This window comes from Copidosoma floridanum, unplaced genomic scaffold (assembly GCF_036245765.1).
Source record: "Copidosoma floridanum isolate Cflo_tuat_1 unplaced genomic scaffold, Cflo_Japanese_pri ptg000021l, whole genome shotgun sequence".
In the NCBI taxonomy this organism is placed as follows: domain Eukaryota; kingdom Metazoa; phylum Arthropoda; class Insecta; order Hymenoptera; family Encyrtidae; genus Copidosoma; species Copidosoma floridanum.
Genome location: NW_028321898.1, coordinates 23,809,468 through 23,836,900, shown reverse-complemented (window position 1 = coordinate 23,836,900; position 27,433 = coordinate 23,809,468). Strand labels below are relative to the sequence as shown.

The 27,433-nt window shown below is 36.4% G+C and overlaps 3 protein-coding genes across 3 annotated transcripts in view; 2 read left to right on the top strand and 1 right to left on the bottom strand.

Moving 5' to 3' along the window:
- The window catches only part of LOC106638871 (uncharacterized), a 238,404-nt gene that overhangs the window by 111,903 nt on the left and 99,068 nt on the right, over positions 1 to 27,433 (top strand). The window lies entirely within an intron of this gene.
- LOC106638910 (royal jelly protein-like protein) overlaps positions 1 to 27,433 on the bottom strand; it is a 54,949-nt gene that overhangs the window by 24,872 nt on the left and 2,644 nt on the right. The gene's annotated exons all lie outside the window — the stretch shown is intronic.
- On the top strand, positions 22,633 to 23,965 carry LOC106638872 (granzyme B-like). Its single transcript, XM_089594805.1, has 5 exons — positions 22,633 to 22,721; positions 22,892 to 23,150; positions 23,234 to 23,486; positions 23,562 to 23,859; positions 23,916 to 23,965. Exons 1-5 carry the CDS (start codon positions 22,679 to 22,681, stop codon positions 23,963 to 23,965), a joined length of 903 nt encoding a protein of 300 aa, XP_089450931.1. The 5' UTR covers positions 22,633 to 22,678.

Genomic DNA, 27,433 nt, shown 5'->3' with positions numbered 1-27,433 from the left:
TGATTTGGCTTTGGAAACTGAGAGACCGAGAGAGCCGATCAACTTGAGCCAAGTGTTAAATTTCCAATCGTTGTTTGTTTATGCAATCGTACAACCATAATAAGGTTGCTCCACTTGTTTATATAGTCCCAAGCATGTTCAAGTGTAATATTTGTGAGCAAATTTTTTTTGGCAAGAGATCTCTTGGCTTTCATGAAATTTCAATTATTTGTGACGTTCACAGTAAGGTCATCTTATTTTATAATAATAAAAAAAAAAAAAATTATAAAAATGGTTGAATGTAACCGTTATCATTTATCGTATCTAAATACGTCCTATCTAATAAATCTGAATAGAATTAGCAGGAAATCTTTTTCAAAATGACCTCTTCCATGTTTAAAAATCACTATTGATCACTTGAACAATCACTAGCTCATTATTCAAACATTAAAAGAGCTACCTTCGTTAGGTAAGACATCCATCGAAGTGACAGAAAGGGAAGGAGCGTTATCAGTTGCATAGTCAGTAATTTTTCAAGCTAAGACTTTTCCAGTCAGGAGATTTTTTATTCCTCCCTTTCGAAGGAAGGGAGCACACTTCAACTGGAACTAGATAAAACGACCACTGGTCTGGGTGGTAATTAAGTTCTTTCTCGGCTGCTGTACGTAAAAAGTTTGAAATCGAATGATTGCACGGCTTCTAGTCAGCCAATACATTAATTAATGATAATGAAAGATCTGAAATCGAATATTCATCAATGCAGCTTCGTGTGTATAGTAAACCTATTTGTTATTGGGAAATTCGATAATTAAATCTCCACGCACTGAATCAATGAAGGCGTTCCCAGCACAATCTTCCATTTTCTCGAACTCCGATTTTCCGAGGAAAACTGAAGCCTCGCCATTCACCCTCCAATTTTCCATCCTCCTCTTGCTTTCTCGCCTTGGCGCTTTCATTTCCCACCTGTGGAGCGAGAGAGCACACTGGCAGCAACAACTTCTCCCGGAATCGAGGCTTTTCGGATTTCCGTCCACCCTTTGAGCTTTCGAATAACATCGTGCCTTTGTTTATGGGGCTTTAAAATGTTCTCAAAAGTAGCTTCAACGCTGCTTAAATAATCATCGCTTCCTTTTTTTGTTACCTTACTTCTGAATAATTATATTGGAGGCAGAAAAAAAAGTTGTAGCTTGTATACGCGTATACGTTTGACGCACGATTGAAAGCTCAGAGCTTTAGAAGACACATGAGAAAAACATAAGAGTTGTAATAATTACCAAGCACATGAACCTTTTACCTAATTATCTGGTTTTCAAAAAAAGTTTTTTCCTGCTATCAAAAATAGTCACATGTTTCTTACAAAACTTGCAAATGATGAGAAAAAAAATGTGTCTCAATTTTCAGTATTACTAACATGAAGTTTTTATAATGTTATGGAACAACTTACAGCAAGCAACCAGTTAGCTTATCTTTGGTTAGAACAAAAAATGAGAATGTATCTGTTAGATATTATGTATAAGACAAAAACAAGTTAATCAATACGACCAACATCTCATGGACATTTTGTTTAAAGTAACAATACACAGTTTTCATTACAGGGCTACAAAAGCTCTTTTCTTGCAATCTACTGGTTGATCAGTTTCATTCGAGAAATACACTTCAAGCGCTATAGTTTCTCTGTTGGCGAATGACCACCATGAACCATCAAAAGTATCAGTATCAATAAGACTGAAAAACACCAAATGACATTGTTTTCATCCCAATCCTGTTATTACTATCACCACCACGGCAAAAGAGCCACTGTCCTTTTAATTCATCGTTGCATCATTGATACCACACTCGTGAGCAAAATTAATCACTATAACTCTGGGAAAATAATAATAAAACGCGAGTGCGATGCAGCGTAAGGCAACGGCAGTAGGAGATTTCCACGAAACTCGGCAATTTAGCTCTTCAATGGCCCGTAACGTGGTAATAACCGTCACCGAGCGTCCGCTTGATTTATAATGCAGATTTACTCTCGCGCCCTCTTACATTCGCACGTACTAAACATCAATGTACCAACGCGATAAATGTCTAGAAAAATATTTAGAGCCTTTTTTCGCGTTGAACTTTGAGTTTAACAATGAAATAATGCCCAGACGAAACAAAATCAGGTTTTAAAGCTTAAACAGAATCGTAAATATTTTTTTTAGTTGAATGCAGTACTGCTTTCTTCTACGTATTAATTATAAAAATGAAATAAAATCGTAAACTGCACATAGAACTCAAAATGTCACGTGACTGCAATCTATATTGCGTATTATAACTTTCATATTAAATCTTGTGCAAAACGTATATCTTTAATTTGTTTGTTCTTTTTTTTCTTTATTCCTATTTTTGTGTCAAAAGCCTTCTTCGTGATGTTTGGTATTCTCGAAAAGTTAAATCATTGTCTCGAGCCATCTCTAGTATAAACACAGTCTGTGTTAAAAAAGGTTCAATTTCATCTGTTATTTCGCGATTGTATCGTGATGATTATTAAATTTAATGGATATCAGTAAGGTTTTATGAGACATTATACTTTTCTTTTGTAAATTTATTCAACCTTTTCAAGAAGAGCAAGCTATGCTAAACTATGTTATACGTTTACATTGGGATAACTGATATAATATTTTAATATAATTTGTTGGTCGCTCACAACATATCCATCAATTATCCAAGCGAAAAGTAGTTTTACGCACAGAAGCTGAAGTGAAGGACCAAACATATGCTTGTGTACGTCCTGCTCGAAGGGAAAAAAGCAGCTGTGCGCATAATGTGTACTTGACCCTTTTGATCCTCTTCACTTTCGTCCTTGCCTATACATACATACCATATACCTTTGCTGTTGCGATTCCTAGAAGTACACGTGAGCGTATTTATCGTACGGATACAACGTAAGGGGAGTGAATCTAGTGTGTGCGTTTTTATGTTTGCAGAAAATTCATAATGCGAAGCCAAGTCATTTGGATAGGTGAAAGTGCTGAGTGCCTGCACTGCGTTGATACAATTGTTCCGCTGGAAAATTTATTCTATTCATCTCGTGTATTGTTACTTGTAACATACCATGTCACAGATACCAGAGCTTGAATAAATGTGACTTTATTTATTAATAAAACTAGGGACCTTTAATTTGATTTAAATGCTACCAAAAAAAAAAAAAAAAAAAAAAAAATACTACAATATCCCTCAGGTATAGATAATGGATAAGCTTCTTTTGTAGTTCAAGTTTATTTTTATTCAGGTTTACAAGTATAGAGTCACACGACGTCAGAGTGAATTTTACAAACAATTGTACAGCACTCTGAGGTTAAATATTGTTTTTGTATTTTTGTTTACGTGAAAAAGGAAAGGTTCATAGTTTTGTAGTTCTACGGTAATAGATCGAATGAAATAAGAACATTCAAATAAACGTCCCAATTATACATTAGCAAAAGAGTATCTCACTTGAGTGCCGATGCGATAAGACATCAAGAGACACTTGAAATAGAGGAACCTTTACCGAGTAAATATTTGGTCACTCTTGCTGGGGATAACATCCAACGGAATCCTATCAGGAGTGGGGAACAAAGTTGACGGATAACAAGGGCTTGGAAGCGTAGAAAATTTGTTTATAGTGACATATTTGTACTGTTTGTTATATATATATATATACTATGCAAAGATCCCTCCAAACCCAAAACGGACGGAGTAGAAAAAAAAAAAAATAATAATACTATGCAAAGATGTACACGTAGCACGACTAATCTCTGTTTTTTGTCTTCTTTGTTGTTTCAGGTGAGTCCAATTGTTCGTTCAACTCTAGCTGGTTTAAGAGTAAGGCAATCAGTTCTTTATCGATGGAAGAGTACAACTCTTTTTCCGTATCTCTAATTTTACGATGAAAATAGACTACCCACAGAGTACATACGTACAAACGCATCAGTAATACCGATCAGTCCGCTGATCCGATAGAATAATACCGATATAATCTTGTTATCAATCAAAGAAAGTGACAGAGGCGGAGGATATGCGCATGATACGCATATACGGACGAACAATAGCAGCGTACAGTTGTGACGGATTTTATTTGGGGAAAAAAGAAGAGTCCGCAGTCTCGCGCGAACGACAAAAGAAGCACGAAAAAAAGAGCGCGGGAGGGACCGGGCACTCTGAGTTTCGCATTCGAAATTAACTACGACTTTTCAGGGGGGGGGGGGGTTGTACCCGTCTCCTCTCTATTCCGCGACAAAAAGAAGCGATAGTGATTTGATAAAATGCATCGGCGAGGACAGCTCCTGGATGCGCGCTCGTCGAGAGCGAGGAAAAAGGCAAAGACAAAAAAAAAATAGGATACGCGCAGCGCACGGGGCGGAGGAAGAGAGTTCAAAGAGAGAAAATTTATAGGCTCTATTACGCGCTGCGAAAGGGGCATGTGTGCGCTTCGTAACTTTTTCGTGTACGTGCGAGCTGGGATGAAAACGTCTATCATTATATAACTCGAGTCTCCGAACATTAGATTGGATATTTACATGTTCGAGGGCATCGTGATATAAATGTACTGTATTTAGCAGGGCATGACTTTTTTTTTTTTTTTTTTTTCAAATAAATTTTTTTTTTTTCAAGAAAGAGAGAGTGTAAAGAGGTGTCTAGTCACGATGTCTCGGAACAATGCGCGCTCGTGCCAAAGCTATTTCCGCCTGCATCGTTGCGGTGCAGAGGGAAATAGTCTCAGTTTTGTGTGTCTCGCAAGTTTCTTCTTCGCTACACGAGTTATATGGGTACATGCGCTCGGTTACATTTTTCTCTCTCTCTACGTGTAACCTCATTTAAGGTTGTCAACGTGGAAACAAAAGTTTATGCATATTTACGTAGTTTGTCACTATGTAGATGTACTTAAACACAGATCTTGCGCCATCGCGTGTTTGGTCTTCGTTTCAGGAATAACTTCTCGTACATATTTTATAATACTTTGTTAACGTAATAAATGCACGGCTCTATATTCATTTGAATCTTAATATGTTTCAAGTTCGATCGAACGATGAGTATACCGTAAATAACACCCTATTAAATTTATATTATCTAACAAAAGTGAAAAAATTAATGGGTTGAATTGAAATTATTTAAAAAATTTTTAAAAGCCTTCGTATAGTAGCCGTACACTACCTCCTCTTAAATGAGTCAAATTCTTTTATTTACTTTTGTCACTACGCGATTTTCTAACAAAATAACTGATCACATTTTAATGTCCACATTATTAATACTAAAACGAGTATCAGCTTATGTGATTTTTTTTTTTTTTTTTAACTGTGATTATTATTGTTTTCTTTGGTAAATGAAACGTATGCACGAGAAAAAGATTATATTCTGTAATTTTATCACGATTTTACAGCTAGTTTGGTAGAAATCAACCAAAAAAAGAAAAAAAAAAAAAAAAAAGCTTTGACATTACTAACAGTGGGACGGACGGATGATTTTCTAAAATAAACATACATAGAAGCTGACTATAATAGCACGCTGCAGTACATACAGGCTCACGTAGGTACTTTCCACAACAGCCATGATGGGAGACCTATTTATACCTCCGTGTAAACCACAGCTGTCTACGCTAATGTGGCCACCACTTGATACTTGGGTGTAGGAGAAGAGGAAGGCTCAGTCATAGCACTTGCTCTCGTGGCATTTAATTCAACACATTTGTATATAATACGCATTACCATCCCCCCTGACACTACCCCCCAATGAATAACTGTAACACACGGAGTATCTGAAATTTTTGGCAGTCAGTTATTCGCTTTTTAGCTCGCGAATGTAAAATTCATCGTTTTTTGAATACTTGTCAGGCTATGCAGCGAGGGAAATAACAACCCGACAGTTTTCACTGCTCCAAACGTGGTAAATGTTGTTGCAGGGTGGTTTTGGGTAAAAAGAGAAAGAGAAAAGTACCGAGTTCTTGCGCGTTGCTTTGCTTGTTAAGTTAACAACGTGTGTAAGGGAGCATTAGCACCGCACGTGTGTGAGTGTGTGCTTCTAAAATTAAGATATTGTGCTGGGGCAAAGTGGCGGCTCTCTCGTCCGAGAATTAAAAATAGCCGGTACGCGGTGAAACGATTGCTCTTTCGTTCGTAGTAATAACAACAATGACAACAATGTACACATGACCATTACGTGTTTGTATACATGACCATTCACAAATATGTTTGTGGGTTTACGGTTTGATGGCTAAATAGGAAAAATTTATGGAATCCTCTGCGAGTTGATCCAAAAAAACGTTTGTTTGTTGTACCTAGTGCGAGAGTACGTAGGTATTAACATTGCAAAATTGATCGATTGGAAGAGAGAGAGAGAGAGAGAAGAGAGAGTGAGGAGGCTCGTGTATGGTGACATGAACTATCCTTCTCCTTTCGAGTCCATGTCAAGCTCTCAATCCGTGTCACGTGTCATTAATTACCCAAGAGGCAAGGGACATTCCTTATGCCAATAAGATATGGAAGCTCGATGTCTCCTGTCCCCCGTAAAGCGAACTGCATTAATTTCTCCGAGAAGCCCTTGTCGGGGTAAATGCAACTGTACCGTACGTGTGCATGTGTGTATACCATGTATGTATACATAAACACGCCCTTCTAATCAGTACGTCAACCAAATTGATGTGTCTCTGGCTTTTTTTAAACTCCTCCTCCCTTTTTTTACTTCCACTTTCCTTTATTTATTTATTTATTTATTTTTTTTTTTTTTCTAGTACCCCCATCTAGCAAAGGCTTTTTGTGAAAAGTGATTTTTTAGTTGCAGCACTGCAGCCATCGAGTGTACTTTATACGATTATATTTTTCCTCGATACGAATGTATGAATAGATAATATACCTATGTTTTGATGGCTGAAAAATGGGTTAAAACATAGCATTTTTCTAAAAAATGTACTTTGATAAATCAATCAAAAAACTTTGCTACAGGATTTCCGTTCATGGTTTTGTACGATTTAATAAAGGATATATTTTAAGAAACAAATGGAATTTTCCAGGTGTAAAAGCGTTTTTTTGGACTTTGTTCAATGGAACCGTTTTACAAGTAACTTGCTCGATACGAACCTGATGAAAGCAGTTATACTAGCCGTATACATGGAAATATATCTTTTATACCAATCGTATGAAAAAATTATACCCATTTGTAAGCCCATCCGTCTATTTCTCTGGTTTAACGTAAAAGTGTGTCTTGGAAAAGTCAAAAATAACATCGAAAATACGTGGGAAGCACATAATTGCATTCGGGACTCCCAAAATAATTGATTGTTTATTAATAACAGCTCATCCGAGCTGACGACTTGAAATTCCCTAATTGATTCCGGCCAGTCGTTTATCAGACAAAACTATTTATTTCCCGTCAAAATGATCAAATAGAAAAAAAAAAAATTAAAAAAAAATAGCTTACACGTACTAATAGCCAACGTGTTCGGTCGATTCACGCGATGTTTTGCGGCAACGAGCAAATATGTATCCGGTAACCTTACCACCGAAAGCTGGATATGAATACGTGCATATACATTATTCATACAAGTGTGGGCGTGTGAGGAAGATGAAGAAACAGCAGCAACGGTGCACCTTAATCATTTTGGCTTAATTAACACTCCCGCACTCGTGGCAACGAGCCGTTACTTATTCGCACGAGAGTTTATCTTCCTTTCCAACATCTCCCTCTCCCTCTCTCTCTCTCCATACGTCAAAAAGCACGATGGGATGAAGATAGAAAATGGAAATAGACGCTTTCCTAGTATGGACCACGCATCGATCCATATGGAAGCATTAAAATCCATTGGACCCATGACCTAGCTTGCTAATAGCTGAAATATCATTTTTTTAAAGTATTTATGCAGCATTTATCCTCAATACACCACATGTCCGCAGTTGGAAAAATCAATTGGGCAATAACTCGCGGTTTTATCTTCAATATGACTGACGAAAAAATTGACGTAAGTCAATCACGTCCAATCATGGTACTCCGTTTGAAAATGCACAGCTCTAGCATACATCATCATTCTCCGCCTTTGTGTTATAAAATGATGTTCCTGGTAAGTCAAACTCTACTGGAGATCCTAATTTCTCTACAAACGGTGGAGGAGAAATATGTATATAAGCGTAAAATAATACAATTTGATTCTCGTAGTCAGTCGTTCGCAAATCTATATTCATAGTGCGCATTACGTATTCGTCAAGTCTGCCTCGTTCTCGTACAAGCACCTCAAACCTTCGTCCATATGTTATTTTTGAGTATCTTTTCATGCAGAAACGAACAAACGTTAGCTCTACTTTTCTCAACGTTTGCTCGCTTTTCTATGGCTGTGTGATACGTGCATGAAACTTTAAAAAAATATACATATATGTATATTTTTTTAAAGTTTACGTATATGTATCAACAGAACCATCTCAGTATGCCCCAAATAGTCCGACGAAGGGCCTGACTCCAAGACGTAACGATAAGTCAGAGTTTGTTGAAATATTATACGTGCACGTGGTGATGTTTGTACAGAGATGGAGAAGATCATAACGATGACGACCAGTAAAAGTAGAGGGATAACGTGTATGAGTTTATGTACGTAACACGGACTTTAGCCTTGTACAGCTGGAGAAGGAGGGATATAATATGTTCGTATTCAGTCAGACGTATTTCAAGCATCCGAGAGATCTGTTTGGTTTTGGGTGTCGAGCGAGAGATGCAAATGAACACGTGTGGTCAGAACTAGTCAAAATAACACTGGACTTCCAGGTGAGGGTTTTGATTGTAAGAGATGCAATCGGCTTTTATTGTTTGACCAGTCATATAAGCTCGAGCATCGAATCGGATGACGGAGTTTATTTGCAGGAGAGGAAATAAATTAACTCTATACTTTCATGTCCAAGCTGGGGATTAGTATCGATGGATATAGCTACTGCTCGCGTTTGAAATGTCGCTAGCGATAAAACAAAAAATATTTTAAATACTCGAAGGGAAAAACATAGGCACAGTTCGAGTATCACTTTGTTTCCATTTTTTTCTCAAATCCCTTGTTCAAATATACCATACGTCTAACGCCCCACTCTTGATCCCAATCAGAATCGTTAATCTAACAAATCGCTGTCGTCACTTGCTCTCTCCCTCTTTTGCTCGTAACTCACTGAAAATTAATTATTATTTGTAACTCCCTACATGTATGTAATAGCATCAACAGCAGAATATTGGACTGTCAATATTTCTCTCGTGCAAACTCTCACTCGCGTGTTTTTCCTCCGCACGTTAAACATACATACCCATTGCCACCTGCATCTTTTTCCTCCTCCCTTCTTTTGCTGCCTCATAAAACGGCTTGTACAAATAGCTGGAGGCTTAATTATGACGGTCGTCGTCAAGTTTCGCCCGTATTTTTCATCGTTATTATTTTTTTAAATATTTGCCCCTCGCGAGCGTCTTTTCGCGATGTGGATTTTTCTTTCGCTGACTCGGCGCGCGCCTCTTCCTTCGACCCCCTTTTTTACGATTCTCCTTCCCTTGCTCCCACATTTCCCTGCTTCATTAGCAATCTAGCAATACACACTTTCCGGGACAGACTTTTTTAATTGCCAAAGCTAAAGCCAAGCCAAGCTTTCCTTTTATTTGAGATGATAATTTCGGGAGCCGCGCAGCTGTGCGCCTTTTTCCGCTATTGAGCTTCAGATTTTTCTTTCTCTATTTCTCTTGTATATTAAATATTCCAGTAAATGTTTTTTTTCGCCGTGGACATTTTAGAAAAGTTTCATAAATTTTCTCAAATTTTTTGCTACCCAGAACACTAATTTCTCCTTTTTCTGTTTCTTATCATGTAGAATAAGTTAACGTAGTTTATAGCCTTGCGTGTGACAAAAGGATTAGTGGGATCATTCGTATACTGGTTTAACATATGGATCAAAGGGATCAAATGAACGAAAGTCGGTGAAATTGCATGAAATAAACAAGACGTGCTTAAACACTTTTTAACTTTAGCACTTGATCGTAATTGATCATTGGCGTGTTGTCCCGAAAAAATTTCCTTTCCAACTAAAAAAAAGTACTGTGTGAAGTTCTAGTTAGCGTTGAAGAAAGAAGAAAGCCAGAAGCATGAGAAAAAGGGGGTATGACGAAGCATCCAAGAGAACGAAAGATCCTCAAGCAGAAAAGTTTCTTCGACGCCTTTCGCTCCCCCCCCCTTCTTCCAAGCTTGTAGTACACAGTGGGAATACACACCTCGTCATCCGGAACTTGGTGATTTTCGAAGTTAATAAATCTCTCTCTCTCTTTCCTTTTTTACTAGTTTCTATCCCTCTTCCAGCTCTCATCCGAAATGTCTGACCGTTGAGTGGCAAACTTTTTTTCCAACGCCTTTAACACTGATGCTGCATCGCATTTTCGAGTCGCTCCCAAAATAGAGGAGGTAAGGGGCCGGAAGGAAAAAAGTTTACCCACTCTCGTACTTGCATCTTCCCCCTTTTTATTTTTTTCAGGCAAAAAAGGTTGCAGGGATGATATACTAAGAAAAAAACATGGCTTTTTGAGGATTATCTTTGAGAAAATGATCAAAAATACTTTCGAGAGGATTTTTGTGGATTGAAGGGTGAACAGATTTATTTGTCAATAATTTTTTTTTAGCGTGTACATGTAGGTGTGTTCCAGATAGGGCCAGAGCTCGTGTTCTATTTGTTGCTGGAATTGATTTTCAAGTTAATAAATTCACATTATTTGTTGTTAAAACTTTTAAAAAAATTTTCTAATTTTTATTAAATTGACATTGACACAGTCTTACATCGAAGAAATAATAAAGCTATTGAAAATTATCATACTATGGATTTTGACAAACTACCTGGTGAATGGCGACTTATTGACCTAATCTAGATTCAGGGAATTGCAATAGAGAATTTTGCCTTAATTACTTATGTTGTAATTAAAAAATATCATAAAACTGAAAGAATCAAACGACATCTATTCTGGGAGCTCTGAGGAAATTGTTGAAGTCATACACCCTACTGGGGAATACTTGCAGAGCTATCGATCGTCTCAAGCACACCCCGAACGGTATCATGTTGCGCAGGAGGGGTGTCTCGTCCACAAATCAACTATACCCTGCCGTACCGGTATTTGAAGCTATCAGTGACCTTACCAACTCGCTGCCGGCTAAGTATTATAAACTTTTCTCGGAAAGAGACACCTTGAAGTCCAACAAAATTCGCTAAAGTTGGATAGTGAGTCTAGGATCGAAAAAATCAAAGTAAACCAGATGAAAACCTACAACCTCCCTTGTGTCTCTCATATAAGCCATGTGAGGTTACTTATCACCCAAAATCACACAACTTACTCTTTAGAAAAAATCGAAATAAACACCTTGAAAGTTACGAACATCATCGACTCTTTCAAGGAAAACCAAAGAAACCATGGAAAGATAGCCAACAAAGGCTTTAAAATGTAAATTGTGAAACAGCAGACACGAGTGCGTACAAGAGAACATCAGAAGAGCAGTAACGGGGAGAGAGAGGAATCTGAATAAGTCACGGGGTTTCTTGAATCATGATAGATTGGGTTAGCGTGCTCGCGAGCCAACTTGGTCGTAAAATCGCGGGGCAGAACTGCGAGCCGTAACCCATCACCCACCGCCAGTTCCCGGAGAATGACTTTTTAATAGTTGAGAACAAGGAGGAGCCAACGAGTTCGCCGCGTGGCCCCCGTTTCACGGGCAGTCTATAAAAATCTTTAACGATCTCGTGGCCACCTTTGAGAACACCTGCCCTGTCGTTTCAGTTGCTACAAGCACTGAGTGGGGTAGTTTTTGAACAGCGAATTCCATATCGATAGTACTGGTGTTGAGGAAGCAAGTACCCTTCTGGATGACCGGTCCAAATATTTGATGTTACCTACATGAAATTTCATTTGAATCAATACCGACATGTATTTTATGGAAGAAAAACAAAATCCTCGAGATCCTTTTCTAATCAATTCCATTGGTGGGCACGTATTTGTTCGTCCACGCGTTTTGTATAATCTTTTATTTGACAAACTCTCTGGCCCCAGAACCACCACTCTAGCATGTCCCCAAAGAGTTTCTCTATAGGTACATCCCTGTATGGCACTCTTGGAGCACAGCTGTTCTCGAGTAACAGCTCGGCCTTTCACACCCTACGTATTTAATGGCTGTGGAAGAGACAATTGCGCCCGTCAAGGAGCTCGCAAATGAAAGCGAGAGTGGATGCCTCGTGCACATCAAAGGGTTCATTGATGCGTCATTGTGTTGGGCCTTTTGTTTTTGGTCTTTTCCACTAAGGGATTTACAGAACGTGGTTGCACTCGTCCACTTTGGTCTTTCACTTTTATCACGAGACATGTACTGCTTGGTGAATTAAAATGTTCGTGTCGAATGAATTGTTGCGACTTGGCGTGGAAATTTTATTTGACAGTGGTTGAAAAATTAAAAGGAAAACAATGTTTATTGTCAATGCTATATGAAACATTGCCAGTGTTGTATTTTAGAGATAATTTGCATTTTATTACAGCACGATACAAAAATGAAATGTGCAATCAAACTTTTATTGTTAGTCAATAAGTATCCCCGCACGTAGAGACAATAAAGTAATTTGTAGCATCGTTTTTTGTTCTTTCTTATAAGGAAACATGAGCATCGTGATACATTTTCTCAAAGATAAGCAGTTCAATAGGAAACCTTGAAACTTTTGACCCTTGCACGCATTCCTCGTCATAAACATTAGTCTTTCACTTGTCTATGATTAGACTTTAGGGACGCAGCTCTCTGCAGTAGTATCACAATTATTTAGACTATGGAATTTGTATTCTCAATCCAAACACATTTTTTTAATACTGCCTTGTCTTGTTTTCTCAAGATTGGATGTGTAAGAGTTAGGAGTCATCGGTATTTTTGAAAACTATGTAATTAATGTTGTTAAATTCGTCTGACTGTTTCACAGTTTTTTTTTTTATATAATTAATTATTCGGAACTTGTACACGAAAACAGCGTTGATCATAGATTCGCCATGAAATTGTTGAAAACTAACGACATTTAACGAAATACGTATGTTCAACCACATTTTTAAAAACTGATATACAATTAACTCATAAAAAACTGCAAAGATAATAAGTTGTTACTTATTTATGAAGACCAAGATAACAATTTATAATCATAAATTGAAGAACTGTTAAAAACCATATAATTTAAAATATTTAAAGGATTAATGAACTTAGCTGCTCTAGCTAATTTTAGCGACTTTAGAAAAGTTTCCTAACTAATTTTCGGCATTTGTTTGTGTTTATTAAGATTGTATGAACACATATGCTGTCACAATTGTGAATAAAACTTTTTTTTTTCGTGATAAATAATATTTGCCTTCCCTTTTAACATTTTTATTTAAAGAAAAGTTGTAAGAACACACTAGTTTTGTTTAAACCACAGAAACTAAGATTCCAACACAAAACAAAAGGTTAACAAAATACCCAAGATACTTTTGCCAAAGAAAACTTATTTTACAAATAGTTTATAATAAAGATATAAGCTATCGTTCGCATCTGTTTGTACTTGCTCGCCAACCCGAACCGCATAACAACGACACGCGAAAAAATATGAAGGAAACATTACTTTTGCAAAAATATAAAATTTTACGATCGTACGCAGGTGAGGAACGATTCGTAAAAGTGATTGGGCGATTTTGTGGGCTTCCAAGTACAATGCAAGGAAAGAGAGACTAGTGCACTCACTAGTTCCCACTGTACACGAAAAAAAGTATCCCTAGACCAGATCACTCGTCTCACCGGAGAGTTGGTCTCACGGTGGTGGGGCGAGAGCTCGAATCAACAAAGCAACGCTCGATTGCAAGGCCAAACAGAGTGTCAAAAACGCTATACCCATCATCGGAGAGTTCACGACTCCGATACCCACCGACTTCGACCAAGTGCCACCCAAGTGAGCCCCGATCACACATTTAATCGCTCCCAGAGATGGCGAGCGAGCGATTATCCTTACGCAACAACACAAGTAAAAGCGAAAAGAGGGACAAGCGCGGCTGCTCGGCTCCCGCGCTAATAAATCAATCCTCGAGGCGCGCGCCGGCGAGTGGAAGAGAAACTGCCTCCCGTTTACTCTGCCAATTTGCCGCTTTCACTGCAATTACAACCATACAACGACTACCATTGCTTCTAGGGGTCTTTTTTTTTTTTTCCTTTTCCTTCCCGAGCAGCCCGGTACGGTGTCGTTATCGTCGCCGGGACATCGTCCTCGCAGAGCCGGGGAACTTAAAATAGTGTACATCCAACGCGGAAGCGCCGGAGACTCTGTGTTCCATTAAACGTAAACTTTTTTAACCGACCTCCCCGCCCCCTCCTGTTTAAAAAGTCGTCGACGACGTTCCTACCTCCGCTCCGTAATTGCGGTTCTAAATTACCTTTGCTGCTGCTGCTGCTGAGATATTGGTAGACAGAGCTCGTGCAGCGCGTACGTTTTCTCTCTCTCTCTCTCTCTTCCTCTTGACTTGTACTAATTGCCCTGACGTGCCTTAGGTCTTTCCTTGGATGGGCAACGACGACAACGGCTGTCCGTGTGCTTGACTGTCGTGTCTACCCTGAGAGATCGATCGTACGATACCTATGGTCAGGTAAGTATATAGAAAAAAGCTTGAGTTTTGGGCTGACGGCTTTTGATTGCAGATGCATATTTTCGGGTCGGCTCTGTTCGATGACTCGTGCAGTTGGCGTGGTTCTGCATCGCTTTTTTTCTCCGCTCGCTGGAGGGACATTCGCGATTTGAAAATAAAAGATTATTTATAGGTATCGAAGAGTGTTTTTTGGGGATGTTTTTTGGAATAGTAGTTTGAAAATAAGAGTTTTTTAACTTGTTTTTATTGTCAAAAAGTCTCTTTCGTGCAAGAGTTTTCAACACATAATTGTGTCAGATGCTTTGTTTCCCGTATTGAAAACGTTAATGAAAAGTCGATCTTGATGACTATTTTTTTGTTGTTTAAAAGTTTTGTTCTACGAAACATAAAACCACACATTAATAGGGCCAGAGATCTTAAAATTATCGATCATCATTCTTATTCAAAATGACTTGGATTTAATGACGACCAGTAATTTAACTTTAAAATTCCAAGTGACCTACCTTCACAAGATTTTTCACTGAATTAACCACTTTACAAGTCTGTCAACAAAGTTTTTCCTATTAATTTATTCTGAAGGAAATTTTTTATAGATTTAGTGAAACCTGCAGTCAAGTGCATACACCTTCATGCAAATAAAAAACGAAAGATTAGGTCGGTATAAGTATAACTTTCAAGTGCGATCAAACTCATCGAAAGTTTGCAAATGTTTTCTCGGAAAAAAATGCCAGATTTTTGCCGAGCGGTAGTGAGATTATCGAAGCAATAGACCTTCAAGTCGATTGAAAAATGTTCGTTTGGACAAATGCCGTCGAAACATTAGGACTCTTATACTCGGAAAATCTGGGTCAAACTGTTATTCCAAAGAGACGAGGGGACTGCGAGACTTTTGTGCGATTTAAATATTAATGAAAATTTTACGTGAAATTGGCTGAATATTAAATTTAATTAAAATTTCCCTCGCCTCGCTTGCTTTCCCCTCCACCAATCCTCATCGGAATTTATTTTATGCAGTCTCTCTGCTGCTGCGACTGCTGCGTAGGATTAAAGTCAAAGAGGCTTCTTTTTAATCGATTATTTTTGACTCCATATTGATCGTTTCCTGTATCCAGAACTCAATGACCTCAACTTTTACTCGCGTTTAACTTGAAGGTTTTTCATAAAAGAAACGAAAAATCGTGCACAAACACTCTCTCGCTTAAAAACGTTCCGAAATTAATGCAAACAAATCGATGGTTCAACGATATGAAAAGTCCGGAGCTGATTTTATTATTTTCAAACTTCTGGCTGGCGCAGTTAATAGCGTAACTCACTTTAAAAGTACACGGGCGCGTTTTGTCTTTTGCAAAACTCGCCAACTATTCGCCATTTATTATGCGCATTAGAGTAACGAGAACGCGACTCGCAAAACTTTAAATTAGTTTTGTACTTTCACTTTATAAATTTCGCCAACTCAGTCAGTAATCACTCCTTCCTTTCCTCCCCCAAGCTGATCTTTTCTCATCGAATTTGGCGTTGTTGAGTGACAAACAATACGAATATACTGTAGAATCTTGTGATGCCAATCTCAATTAAGGTCGGTTGGAACAAAACAAAAAATTAAATAAAAGAATGGAAATTTCTACAGCCACAAACAAACAATGTAGCAGCTGTTCCAATAGAAATATGTCACTCACAGATTTTCCAATTTGCGTCGAATTAATGAAGATCGCACAAACATGTACACGTGTATTGCTATCAGATTTTGTCAAACAAGTGTTTAGGCAACGAAATAAAAGAAGAATGATGAATCTAAAAGGATTATGGAGTATACGAAATGTCAGCGTAATTGACGTTTCATTAGTAAGAATTGCACTTGCTCGTGCCCAATAAATGCTAAACTGTCTCCTTTTCTCTCTTGTATTTCTTGGCATTGATAGACCTTTTTGTATTAATTTTCTAAGAGTACGTCAATTAAATTGTATTTGAAAAATACGGGCTTAGCCATACTATACGTACAATGTAGTCAGTACAGTTTGACTCGTTGATCTTGTTAGTTGGTTCTACGAATTCTTTTTATAGGTACCTACATTGAGACATTTTTTATTTGATGTGAAAAGTATGAATTTTCAAGGACGAAGGGAACTTTGTCAGGGCAGTGTTAATAAAAAAAAAAATCAAGACATTTACAGCACTAATCTTTTGGATTGTAATTGTAAGTCTACAAATTCAAATTTCACACACGAGCCAATAAACAGCAACTCCGAGCGTGTGAGTCCTTGAAAGTTTAAGGAAGCCGAAAAGAGGGTCCTCGAGAAAGGAGGTGCACGTGGAAGTAAAAACTACAAGTGCATCTACGCCAGAGCAGGTCAAGATAGTAATGAGAAAGCAAAAAGTTATTGTGCTGTGCCCTCGTGAAAGTGTGAAGCTACTTTTTCTTAGAGCACTTTTGGATGGAGTTTTTCCACTCCTGGCACAATCTTACGAAATACACGTTTCTTTCTAGAATTGTTATCTAAACTCCAAAGTCTTTTCTTTTGAAAATTTTTGGTCATCGATGGTCCCTCCTGGTTACCCTTGAATAATTAATACCAGCATCCCTGTAGTTCCCTTACTCTTTCTAGCATAAAACAAGTAGCTGCTTCCTTTCGGTATAATCGCTGGTTCAGAAGCCACACAGCGTACAAGTCTCGTGAGCTATTGTACGTGCCATAGGGGCTTCAATCTCCTCTCGTGCATGCACACACGAGAGAACATTCATGCAGACCGTGGCCACCTCGATGACTCTCAATACAGTCCAACCCTCATCATCGACATCGCGACTGATTCCTCACTACGATACAAAACAATATACCATTCATGCATCCGATGAATCATTAAAACCACGCTAACAACGCGCAATGTTTTCCAATGTATCCTCAGGACTAGACGTTCGGGTCATCGTAAACTTGGCGTTCCTTCCGTTTACAGCGTGTTTTCCCTTTACGACATCGATCGAGGGCTTGCCCCCTGCTTTTTACTCTTTCTTCGCTCCTTTCTATGCGTGCACGCGTCTCTTTAAATTACCTTTCGGCGAGGTCGGAAGACATCGACTTTGCGGCTCGTAAAAATCGAGGGCCAAGTGACGGAAGAAAAGAAGCCCTGTAACGAGCCGCATGATTCATTGCGACAACACATGTGCAAGGGTGTTTGTACTCGTCTATGAAGGCCCTCGTTTCCTCACACTGCCGTTTGCTTTTTCTTTTTACTTTGTTAGAGCTGCAACTGGACATATTTTTTTTTAATTGAAATTCCGACACTCAACGCTTTTTTCCTTAACCCAAACCACCGTACTTTCTCGTTATTATTCCCCAACCACAGATGCTCGATTGCATCTTCCGCACATACATGTTTTGCCAAGCTTGGCTCCTTTGCTTGAAAAAATATTGTTGTCCCGAACACCCGGAAACGGAAGAAATACTTCTCCGTCCTCCCTCCAGCAGCGATTTCTCTCCTTTCAGACTTCCAGGCGACCCTCCCAAATATTGGACGTGATTCGATTTAGTACATTCCGATTAAAACTTTCCCTCGACCCCTCTCTCTCTCTTTCTGGGAGTGTGCTCCAGGGGTAGGGATAGTCGAAGCTGCCTTGACATCTTCGTGCGAGTAATTTTCGGACTTGATTAAGGATCGGTAATGGAAGCAGGAAATGACCGAAAGGGTTAGTTGTAGTTGCACCAGCAGTAGCTGTGGGGGGTAATTGAAAAGAGGCGCGGTCGTTTACTGGACGCGCGTGTCAGTGGCCTTTTACGAACTTTAGTGACTTTTTGTTCGATCGAGTAAGCTTGGAATTTTTTCAGCTTTGGCGAGTTTTCGAAACTACAAAAAGGTTAACGCCAATGAAAAAAAAAAAAAGAGAAAGACGGAAGGAAGAATCGAGGAAACTCACACGAGTTTCCTAATTAAATTTAATCGATGGCTGATTTCCGAGGATGCAGCGAAATTTGAGACGATGAGCGGGTAACTCTCTTTTTTTCTCATTTAATTTACTTCCTTTTTTTCCGATCACGACGAGATTTCTTTCACTGCACGTTGTCGAGTAATTACGGTGGAATTCATGGGGACCTAGAATTTTTTTCAGTCACGGTCGTCCAAGAGCTGTGAAAGCTTTGATTTCGTGAGTGGCTGATAATTATTTAATTTAATCACTTGACGAGAGAAATATATTTTTTTAGTCAGGAGGATATTTTTGCATGTGGAAACTGCAAGATAAATCTTTTAATACATTTTTATTGATATTTTCATTCTTCTGAAATTTTCAAAAATATGTTATGATTATAGCAAGTGACATTGATATGAATCCACTGTAAAAACTAAACATGTTTATGTAAACCTCAAATCACAATTTTTCCTGTATGTCGAGCTGAATAAAAATAATTATTTTCCTTTTTCTTAAATATAAATTTTCTGTAAAAAATGGGTGACAACTTGGAATAAACGTAGTACTCATAAAATTTATATAATTTTCAATTTGACCCTGTGAATTGAGGAACATTACTAAAAACTTTTATTGGTATAGAAGCTTTTCTTAATGACTTATTGCAGTTTATATAATAATTTTTCCATTTTTCATTTATCTTTAGGTTATTTTTGAAGATTAAAAAACTTTTTTCTATTATCATCAGATCTGAAATATTCTTCTTTTCATATCTAATTTACTAGATACCTCTAGAAAAAATTCAAATTTTTAATAAAATTGTTACTCATGCAAGTACTTAAATAATAGCAAAAGATTTGCTGCAAAAATTATGTCTTAGGTTAAAAAACAACTAAATGTAACATAAAAGTACTTTTGAAATATCGAAAAATGATTCAAAAATTTGTATTTTTACGTATGATTTATTAATTAGTTTGAAATGATCAATTAAAAATTCTGAAAAATATTTTAAAACTTAAAATATTTTTCTTTTAAAATCAAAGCAGTTTTTCATTATTTTCCTAATTATTCTAAAGGTTGCATTAATTTTTCTAGTAAAAAAAAATAAAAAAATAAAAACTTTTTAATGCTACAAACTACAAAAAATATATATATATTTTTTTAAATCATTATTATTATTTTAAATGACAAAAAATAAATTAATGTCAAATACGTAGTTGTTAAGGTTTTTAGTTAGACAAAATACAATTTTTTTTTTTTTTCCTTTTGCTCCATATTCTTAAATATATTGCTCGCAACAAAATTAACTGGGCAATGCCGTCTTTTGAGGCTTTTTTTCGTATGATCTAGATGAAGTGTTTATTCCCAGACATCGCGTACAGGAAGTTGGTAAGTAATCATCCGTGAAATAAGAAAGCCAATATGACCCCCGCTAGAAGCCGATAATTTTCGAAAGACAAGGTTATACTCTCCCAGCAGTAATTGTTTTCCTCATGTATTTCATTAGAGGATAATCAACACTTTCGTACAACTTCTTTTCCCTTTATCCTTTGGCTTGTTTATCCACCTCCCGTAGAGATATATATATATATATATTATAGAGTGAGAGGTGAGCTCGAGTGGCTGGCTGCTTTTGAAATTTCATATTTTCCTCGACTACTGCCATTACCGGTACAGCAGCCACCGGTACTGTTCAAGCTCCAATCACCTGCAACTGACAGCCCAACATAGCACCAACGACGAACAGTAGCGCCAGTCCTGTTAAGCCCATTAAAGCCCCGTCTTGTCTGGGCTCTCACTCTCTCTCTCTCTCCTCTCTGGCGATTATTCGGGCTTCGCTCTCCCTCTCCGTCCTTTCTCTTATCACTCCCGGCAAATACTTGCTCCCAATAATTAGAGGTAGTCTTCCGTCCATCTTTTTCTTTTTTCTATTTTTTTTTTTTTTTTTTTTTTTTTTTTATTGTAAACTTTCTCACGCGGACAAATACAAGAGATCGGTGGAAGTGACGGGGCTTTTGACGCTCCTGGTTTTTTATTCTGTTTCGATGACACTAATTGTTAGGGTAACGTGGAGCTATTTAACACAAAATGGAATCGCCCTTTGGAATCTACTACGAGATTTTTAAGTGTTTACCGTCTACAGTGATATAAAATTTTACGGGAGTTTATACTTTTGCTTCCTTGTAAAGGTATCGTTGTAACAAAGAATAAATTTAACTTTATGGATATTTCTACGAAGTGAATTTTTTCATAACACGATAGGAGCATTTTACTATTTTAGTAGTGTTCGCAGTATCAATCATTTTAAGCGTAAATGTTTATTTTAATTATATAAATCTCACTTTAGAGTCGATTTTCGTTGTCAATGTTTTACGTTGCATTCTAGTTTTTTTCACCTTTTAAAATCTTTTTTTTTAATTTTTTTTTTATTTTTTTATTTTTTTGGCAACAAACTTTTCTTTTCCTATTGCATCCCATATCATATACGCAAGGGAACTTGTTTTTTTTTGTTTGCAAAGAATAATATGTTTAAAAGATTTCAAATAAGAAAAATTATTCCTTACCAGTTTTTACAAAATCAATACAAAGCAAAGGATCCGTGTTTAAAAAATTAGTATTTTCCATTGTGAGAAGCGAGTTATTGGGTCACTCTAATTTGATTCAACATTCTCAAGACAAAGGAGCCACTATAATGTCTCATTTAACATAGAAATTCTTATAATCAACGAAAAATCACACAACTGCATACCAGGACATGAATTTTTTTTTTTTTTAAGTTAAGACGTCTCTTCCTGTAGTAAGGGTCGTTCACTCGTAATAGCATGCTTACATATTCGTAAGCTTTCCTGCATGATTAATAAAATAAAGGTGTTAAATGATCCTGTGGACACTAATTAGGAATCTTTTTTTTTCAGCAACTTTTATTTTTGTAATCAGTAACGATGTACAAAAAACAAGATGAACCAGGTATACGAGAAGTCAAGAGAAAAACAGAAAACCCTGTAGTATAAAGTTGGCTAGTTTATCCGCCAATTAATGAGGACATAATTGAAGAACGAGAATCCCCTGTTTGAGTGAAAAATAGCGAGAGAGACGCGAGTAAGTGCCAGAGTGCACGCAAAATCGAGTTAACGGCTGAGACGTAAAACGCCCGCTCGGACAAACGCGCTCTGCGCTTTAGCACCTCCTCGGTGCCGCATCGACGCCCACGTAAACCCCTTACCGGAGGAGCGAAGGAAAGAACCGCTCCTTGCTGCGCGTTTTATAACTCGGTGGAGTATCCTTTCCGCTAGGAAATGACGGGCCTTAAATTTCTTATGAAATTGGAGCGAAAGCTGTGCTTCGTGAAAGAGCTGCGGACGCAGAGAGATGGAGAAAGACAAGTACATAATACTATAACTACTAGTTTGAGAATCAAATTGCCCTCTGTATAATTTGCTTTTTTAAGTGCAAGGTATTTTATGAGGCATACGTTATGTCGAAGTCATTAAAAAAAAAAAATTTACGAAGTAAGAATAGGAGCAGACAAAAATTTCGAAATTATTTTTTCTGTGTGGCATAGGGGGGATGTACTATGGGGAGCTTCGATAGCGATTATATTTAAACTTTTTTGTTGTAAAAAAATTTTTCCACATGTTTGTAAATTATTTTTAACAACCGTAATAGGTTTAGAAGTTCTTAAAAAAAATTAAAAAAAAGAACAACAACAAATACACTCAGCATGAAGCATGACAGCTTCCAGAATATTTTTGACGAAACGTTGAGATCTGCAAATTAATTCACGTATTCTCAGGACATCAAGGAATGACACTTTAATATTTATCCCCAAATTTTCTTAATCAAAGCGATTACTCTTTGAGGTTAAAATTTTTTTTCCATAAACACAATTCATTCCGTCATTTTTATTTTAAGGCTTGACGAAAAGAAGTTAATATTGTACATTCAAAAATGTATCGAGTTCTCGAAATTTCTACATAAGTTTGCACTCTTCTCTCACCAGTGGCTCTGCTGTCATTACTATTTACCCTCTCCAACGACTACAAACGTATTTCACTATACATTCTTTCCAAAATGTATAAGTAATAAATCGATTGGACGAGTCGTCCATATTAGTCTTTCACTTCAAATACGAAACCGTTATGTCAAAAACAGGCATTTGAACTTTCTTGTCACCTTAAAATGGTTCTTTCTAAAATTATCGTGGCCTTTTTGATGATCCTAGGTAAGTATTTTTTGTTAATGTCGCTATACGTTGTGTTGTGAAATTGACGTAACAATACTTCACTTCATAATTTCTCTTTGCATCGAGAAAACGTAACAATATTTTACTTGTTTTTGAAAAAACTAAGCCCATTGTGAAGTGCTTAAATTCATTCAATTTTTTGGTAAAAGTTGCAAAGGCAGATCTACACTTGGGTGACAGGGACGAATTTTCATACTACGTCACTATCGAAAAATCATGCCAAAATCATTACGAATATTCATGCGGTGGTGTACTTATTGAAGAAAATTTTGTGTTGTCACGGGCCCACTGCGTCAGTTTTGATTTGGCTATGTTGACAGTTATTGCCGGTGGAATTGCATCCAATGATGAGAACACACAAAAAAGTAATGTTACTAAAATTTTTTTCCATAGTGACTACGATAACAGGTAAGCCAAGATGCATGATTACGTTTACGTAAGTGTAATTTAATGCATTATTGTGCAAAACTTAACTTTACAACTATTTCCAGAACTCAGCAGAATGACATAGTTGTTTTACAATTGGAGGTAAAAATCGATGTCAACCGATTCGTAAATGTCATCAATCTGCCCGATGAAAACGCACTTATTGACAGTGACAAAATTACTAAGCTGGTCGGTCGTCGATATTTTGATGAAACTAACCGCATTGGAATAGGTTTTCTGGAAGTCAAATTTGCGAGAGGGCGTTGTACTACTCCAAAATTGAAGAAAAATTTGTGCATTACAAGTACAGGAAACGAGGTAAATCTTTAGAATATGCATTTTTTTTTTTTTTTACGGAAGTCTAGTTGCAAAAATGGATGGTTAATTTTTCAGGATCTTCTCATGTATGCAACTGATATTTTAATACAAAACGATGGCAACGACACTTTTTTGATTGGATTTGCATCTGTAGAGAATGATATTTTTACTCGGATTTCATTGTACGTCAAGTGGATTCGAGATGAAATTTTAAAAGCCAAAGAACAATACAATTATGAGCAACAGTATAAAGGTGATGTAGTCACAGAAGTTGGAAGTCAATATAATGGCACACAAAATGTGAGCAGTACAGCCTCAAAAAACGGGAAATTTTCTGAAACTACCCACCATAATGTCAGTACAGTCACAGAAGGTGAAAACCATCCCAATTTGCATGTTGAACAACTATTGAGTGATACTGTCCCACAGGCAGAGATTCAATATCATGTGACAGAACAGAGGACAAGTCGTTCCTTTAGTTTGAGGTGTGAGCACATTGTTTTAATCATGCCAGTAGTCAGTGTCGCGATGTATTTGTTCAATTGAAGTAGTGTTTTAATAGATTATTTACAAATTTAGAGTTATTTGTGCGTTTTATAAGCCAGTAAAACCAAAATTAAGGTAGAATTCGACGTATTTTTAAATATTATTGCATACCATGTACCATTGCAGATAATTTTATTTTTAATTATTATTAGTTATTGTTTTTAATAGAGCTACTCTAAGTTTATTTCTTGTATGTAACTTATTGTACACTGTTTATTATGATGTCTTCGGCTAAACTTATAAATGAAGATCATTGTAAATTTTACTTCGTCTGTTGGTTGTTTTATTTGAATATTGGCACAGAAAAATTCGAAATTTCTACTGTACTACAGAACACAGTATAACGCAATACTCTACGACGTTAAAAAATAATTTACTTGTACTTATCTTTCAGGGTCATTAGGTTATTGAAAAATAGTTTAATTTAATTTTCCAAAAATTAATTAATTATCCTTGATGTATATGTACATGCTTACCTCTACAATTAAGTTAAAGATGGGATAAAATATAAAACTTATTGGAGTACTAATTAAAATTCAATGTATTATAAAAAACAAGGTTTTTGGTATTTCACCAAATAATTAGTTAATAAAAATTATAAAAAAGAAATCAGCCGTCAGTGACTTTTAAGAACGAATTAAGGAGAAAAGTAACGTAAAATACACGTTAATGAGAGCACTACGCAAAGAAAAGCGTTAATCACTTCTGACGTGAAATTCTGATAATGTCAGGACACCAATTTTTTCGGAAATTTCACAGTAAAATACAGTAACAAATTTCACAAGCCGATTGTAAGAATAGTTACATGCTTAACAACACTTGTCTTTTATCCATGATGATAATCATAATTTTTTTGAGGGTGTGTTTATGACTTTACGACTACAATTATCAAATATTTGGTACACAGTGAAGGACCATCCGTTAAGTTGTGGTACTGTAAGAATTTATTTTTGTTTCCAACAATTAATACTGTAATTTATGGAATAATGAAAACGAAGTTCGAATCATATAGTAATTTAATATCAAATATAATATAATAAATAATTTAATACATGTAAAACTACATGACAACCATTTTTATAGTTTATTATTGTATCAAAACAAGTTTTATCTTAATATCATGTCAGTAAATGTCAAAGAAAAAAATAACAAATTATAAAACAGTTTTTGGCTATTTCAAAACAATTTTCACCATTTGGAATATTATGATGGCATGTTAGAGAAAAATTTACCAAACAAAAAGATTTAGTGTCAATTAGCTCCACGTCTTTCGTATCATTTAATTTTTTTTTAAATTTTAATAACATTTTATCATGAGCTGAAAACTATTAATTCGCTAATTTTGTAGTTTTTTACAAAATCTGCATTGCATACCAGAATAAAAATCTGTATTTAATTGTGATCTCCGACTTAGTCTTCGAACGCTAATATGTGAAACGTTTGTAAAAGAAATTATTGCAAAAAATGATTTTGTTATTTGAGCAGTGCAGTAAAAATGACATAAAAACGTTTGTCTCTGATAAAAACTATTGAAACATACATCATCAACTTAGGTAAATCTGAAACTACGTACAAGATTCGAGCCGATTTAGATTTTAATTATACATAATATTTATGTAATACCAACGATGATTTACCTACACTTGATTGATTCAGTAACATATCTTTCAGTAATTTACACACATAAAAAAACTCGTTAAGTAACTTAATGCCATTTTCATCAAGTCTTTACTTTTAAACAACATATATATACCAATCTGCTACAAGTGGGTTCACGTAAATATCACAACTTGTACTAATTTGAAAGTGTTCTTTTTAAAAGTACAGGATGCTCTCAAACGCAATGTGCTAAAGTGACCAATTTACACTTTTCACGCTTCTCTACTTCTTTTCGTACTACTGTATTTAAATAAAAGAGCTCGTTTTTACTTTCGAATGATCAAAACGAAAAAAATATAAGGCGATTATGAATCATCGATAAATCATCGAGTAGGAAATCAATTAATGATGTGAAAGACACTTCATCAAGGGTCAAAGTAGAAATTTCAATTTTGTTCATATTATGGATACCATGTAACAACCAAAAAGAGTACAAGTGTAAGTACCGATGAATCACAAATTTCCTTCAATCAAGGGTGAAGCAAATTTTTGCAAAGCACTGCGTGCAAAAGGAATCGGGTAGTACGACAAACAAACGATGACAAGACCACGAGTCTGTTGATTGTATTTAATTACCATCAAAGAGATATTTGACCGTTTAAATGAATGAAATATCAAACATCACACCGGAGCACGCGATCATTGGTAATTTATTCTCTTTAGTGGGTCAATTTGATTTTTAATTAACGATTGAAACGATTCGTAGTGTACAAATTAACGGGATAACGAAATACTGCTAATGGCGCTGCAAATTTTATTTAATTGTATACACATGTTTTTCTCAAACTGTGTTTAATTAGTAAAATGGGAGAAATATTGAATCAAGTGTCAAACTATTTCGATCAATTTTCGTAGTCAAAGTATTGAACAGCATTGTAATTGACAACATACGCGAAGCGAAACGAAACTTCAATTTTTAAACAAGAGAATATCAGCAAACACAACGAAAAACCAATATTTCCTTAATTCTTTTATAAAAGGTTAAAGGTCTTTTTACATTTTGCGTTATTTATTCAAACTAATCAAGTTGTTAGTTCACAGACGATCACTCATTTGATTTTGTACTTAAAATGAAGAAAATCCATTTAGTCCAAAAAAACTAACCGTTTGATTTTACTCAAAAAATCACGATAAATAAGTGCATTTAACTTTTGAAGCTCCTCGGTAGGTTCAAAACTCTTTATTGCTTTAATTTTTTCATTATATACACAAAGAGGCACTACTACATTGTCCAACCTCTCCTACCTCTCTCTCGGTCTGTCGGGGTAACAAGGCACCGTACTTCAAACACGAAGACGATATCATTAATCAAAGTCAAAACATTTTACCGAATATCTTTTATAGCTATTAGAAAATGTTCGTAGAGTAAGTATCCCCACGTACGTCCCCAACCATTCAGGAGAGAGAAACTCGATAACGCACTTAGGCCTCGAGCATTAAACGTCGCATGTTGCACCGAAATATCGCTGTCACGTACCTACGTACACTCGGAGACGACTACAGAGTTAATGCCAGAAAATTGTCGGGCAACAATGGCCTCAGGCTTTCGTGCATTTGGCACAAGCACCGCTGGTATCCACCACATCATTCGGTAGCTTTAAATAACTTAATACACACTATTATTTCAATATTCCAGCGCACTTGTCCCGTCTGCGTGATACAATTTTCAAGCACATCTATTTCTACATTCGCGATGAAACATAACATACACCAGAAAATATTTCTGGATGGTGTAGCATAAA

Coding starts and splice junctions, on each gene's coding strand:
- LOC106638872 (XM_089594805.1), top strand. CDS start 22,679: ATGGTTCTTTCTAAAATTATCGTGGCCTTTTTGATGATCCTAG. Junction 22,722..22,891: donor GGCCTTTTTGATGATCCTAG/GTAAGTATTTTT, acceptor TTTTGGTAAAAG/TTGCAAAGGCAGATCTACAC. Junction 23,487..23,561: donor TTACAAGTACAGGAAACGAG/GTAAATCTTTAG, acceptor TTAATTTTTCAG/GATCTTCTCATGTATGCAAC.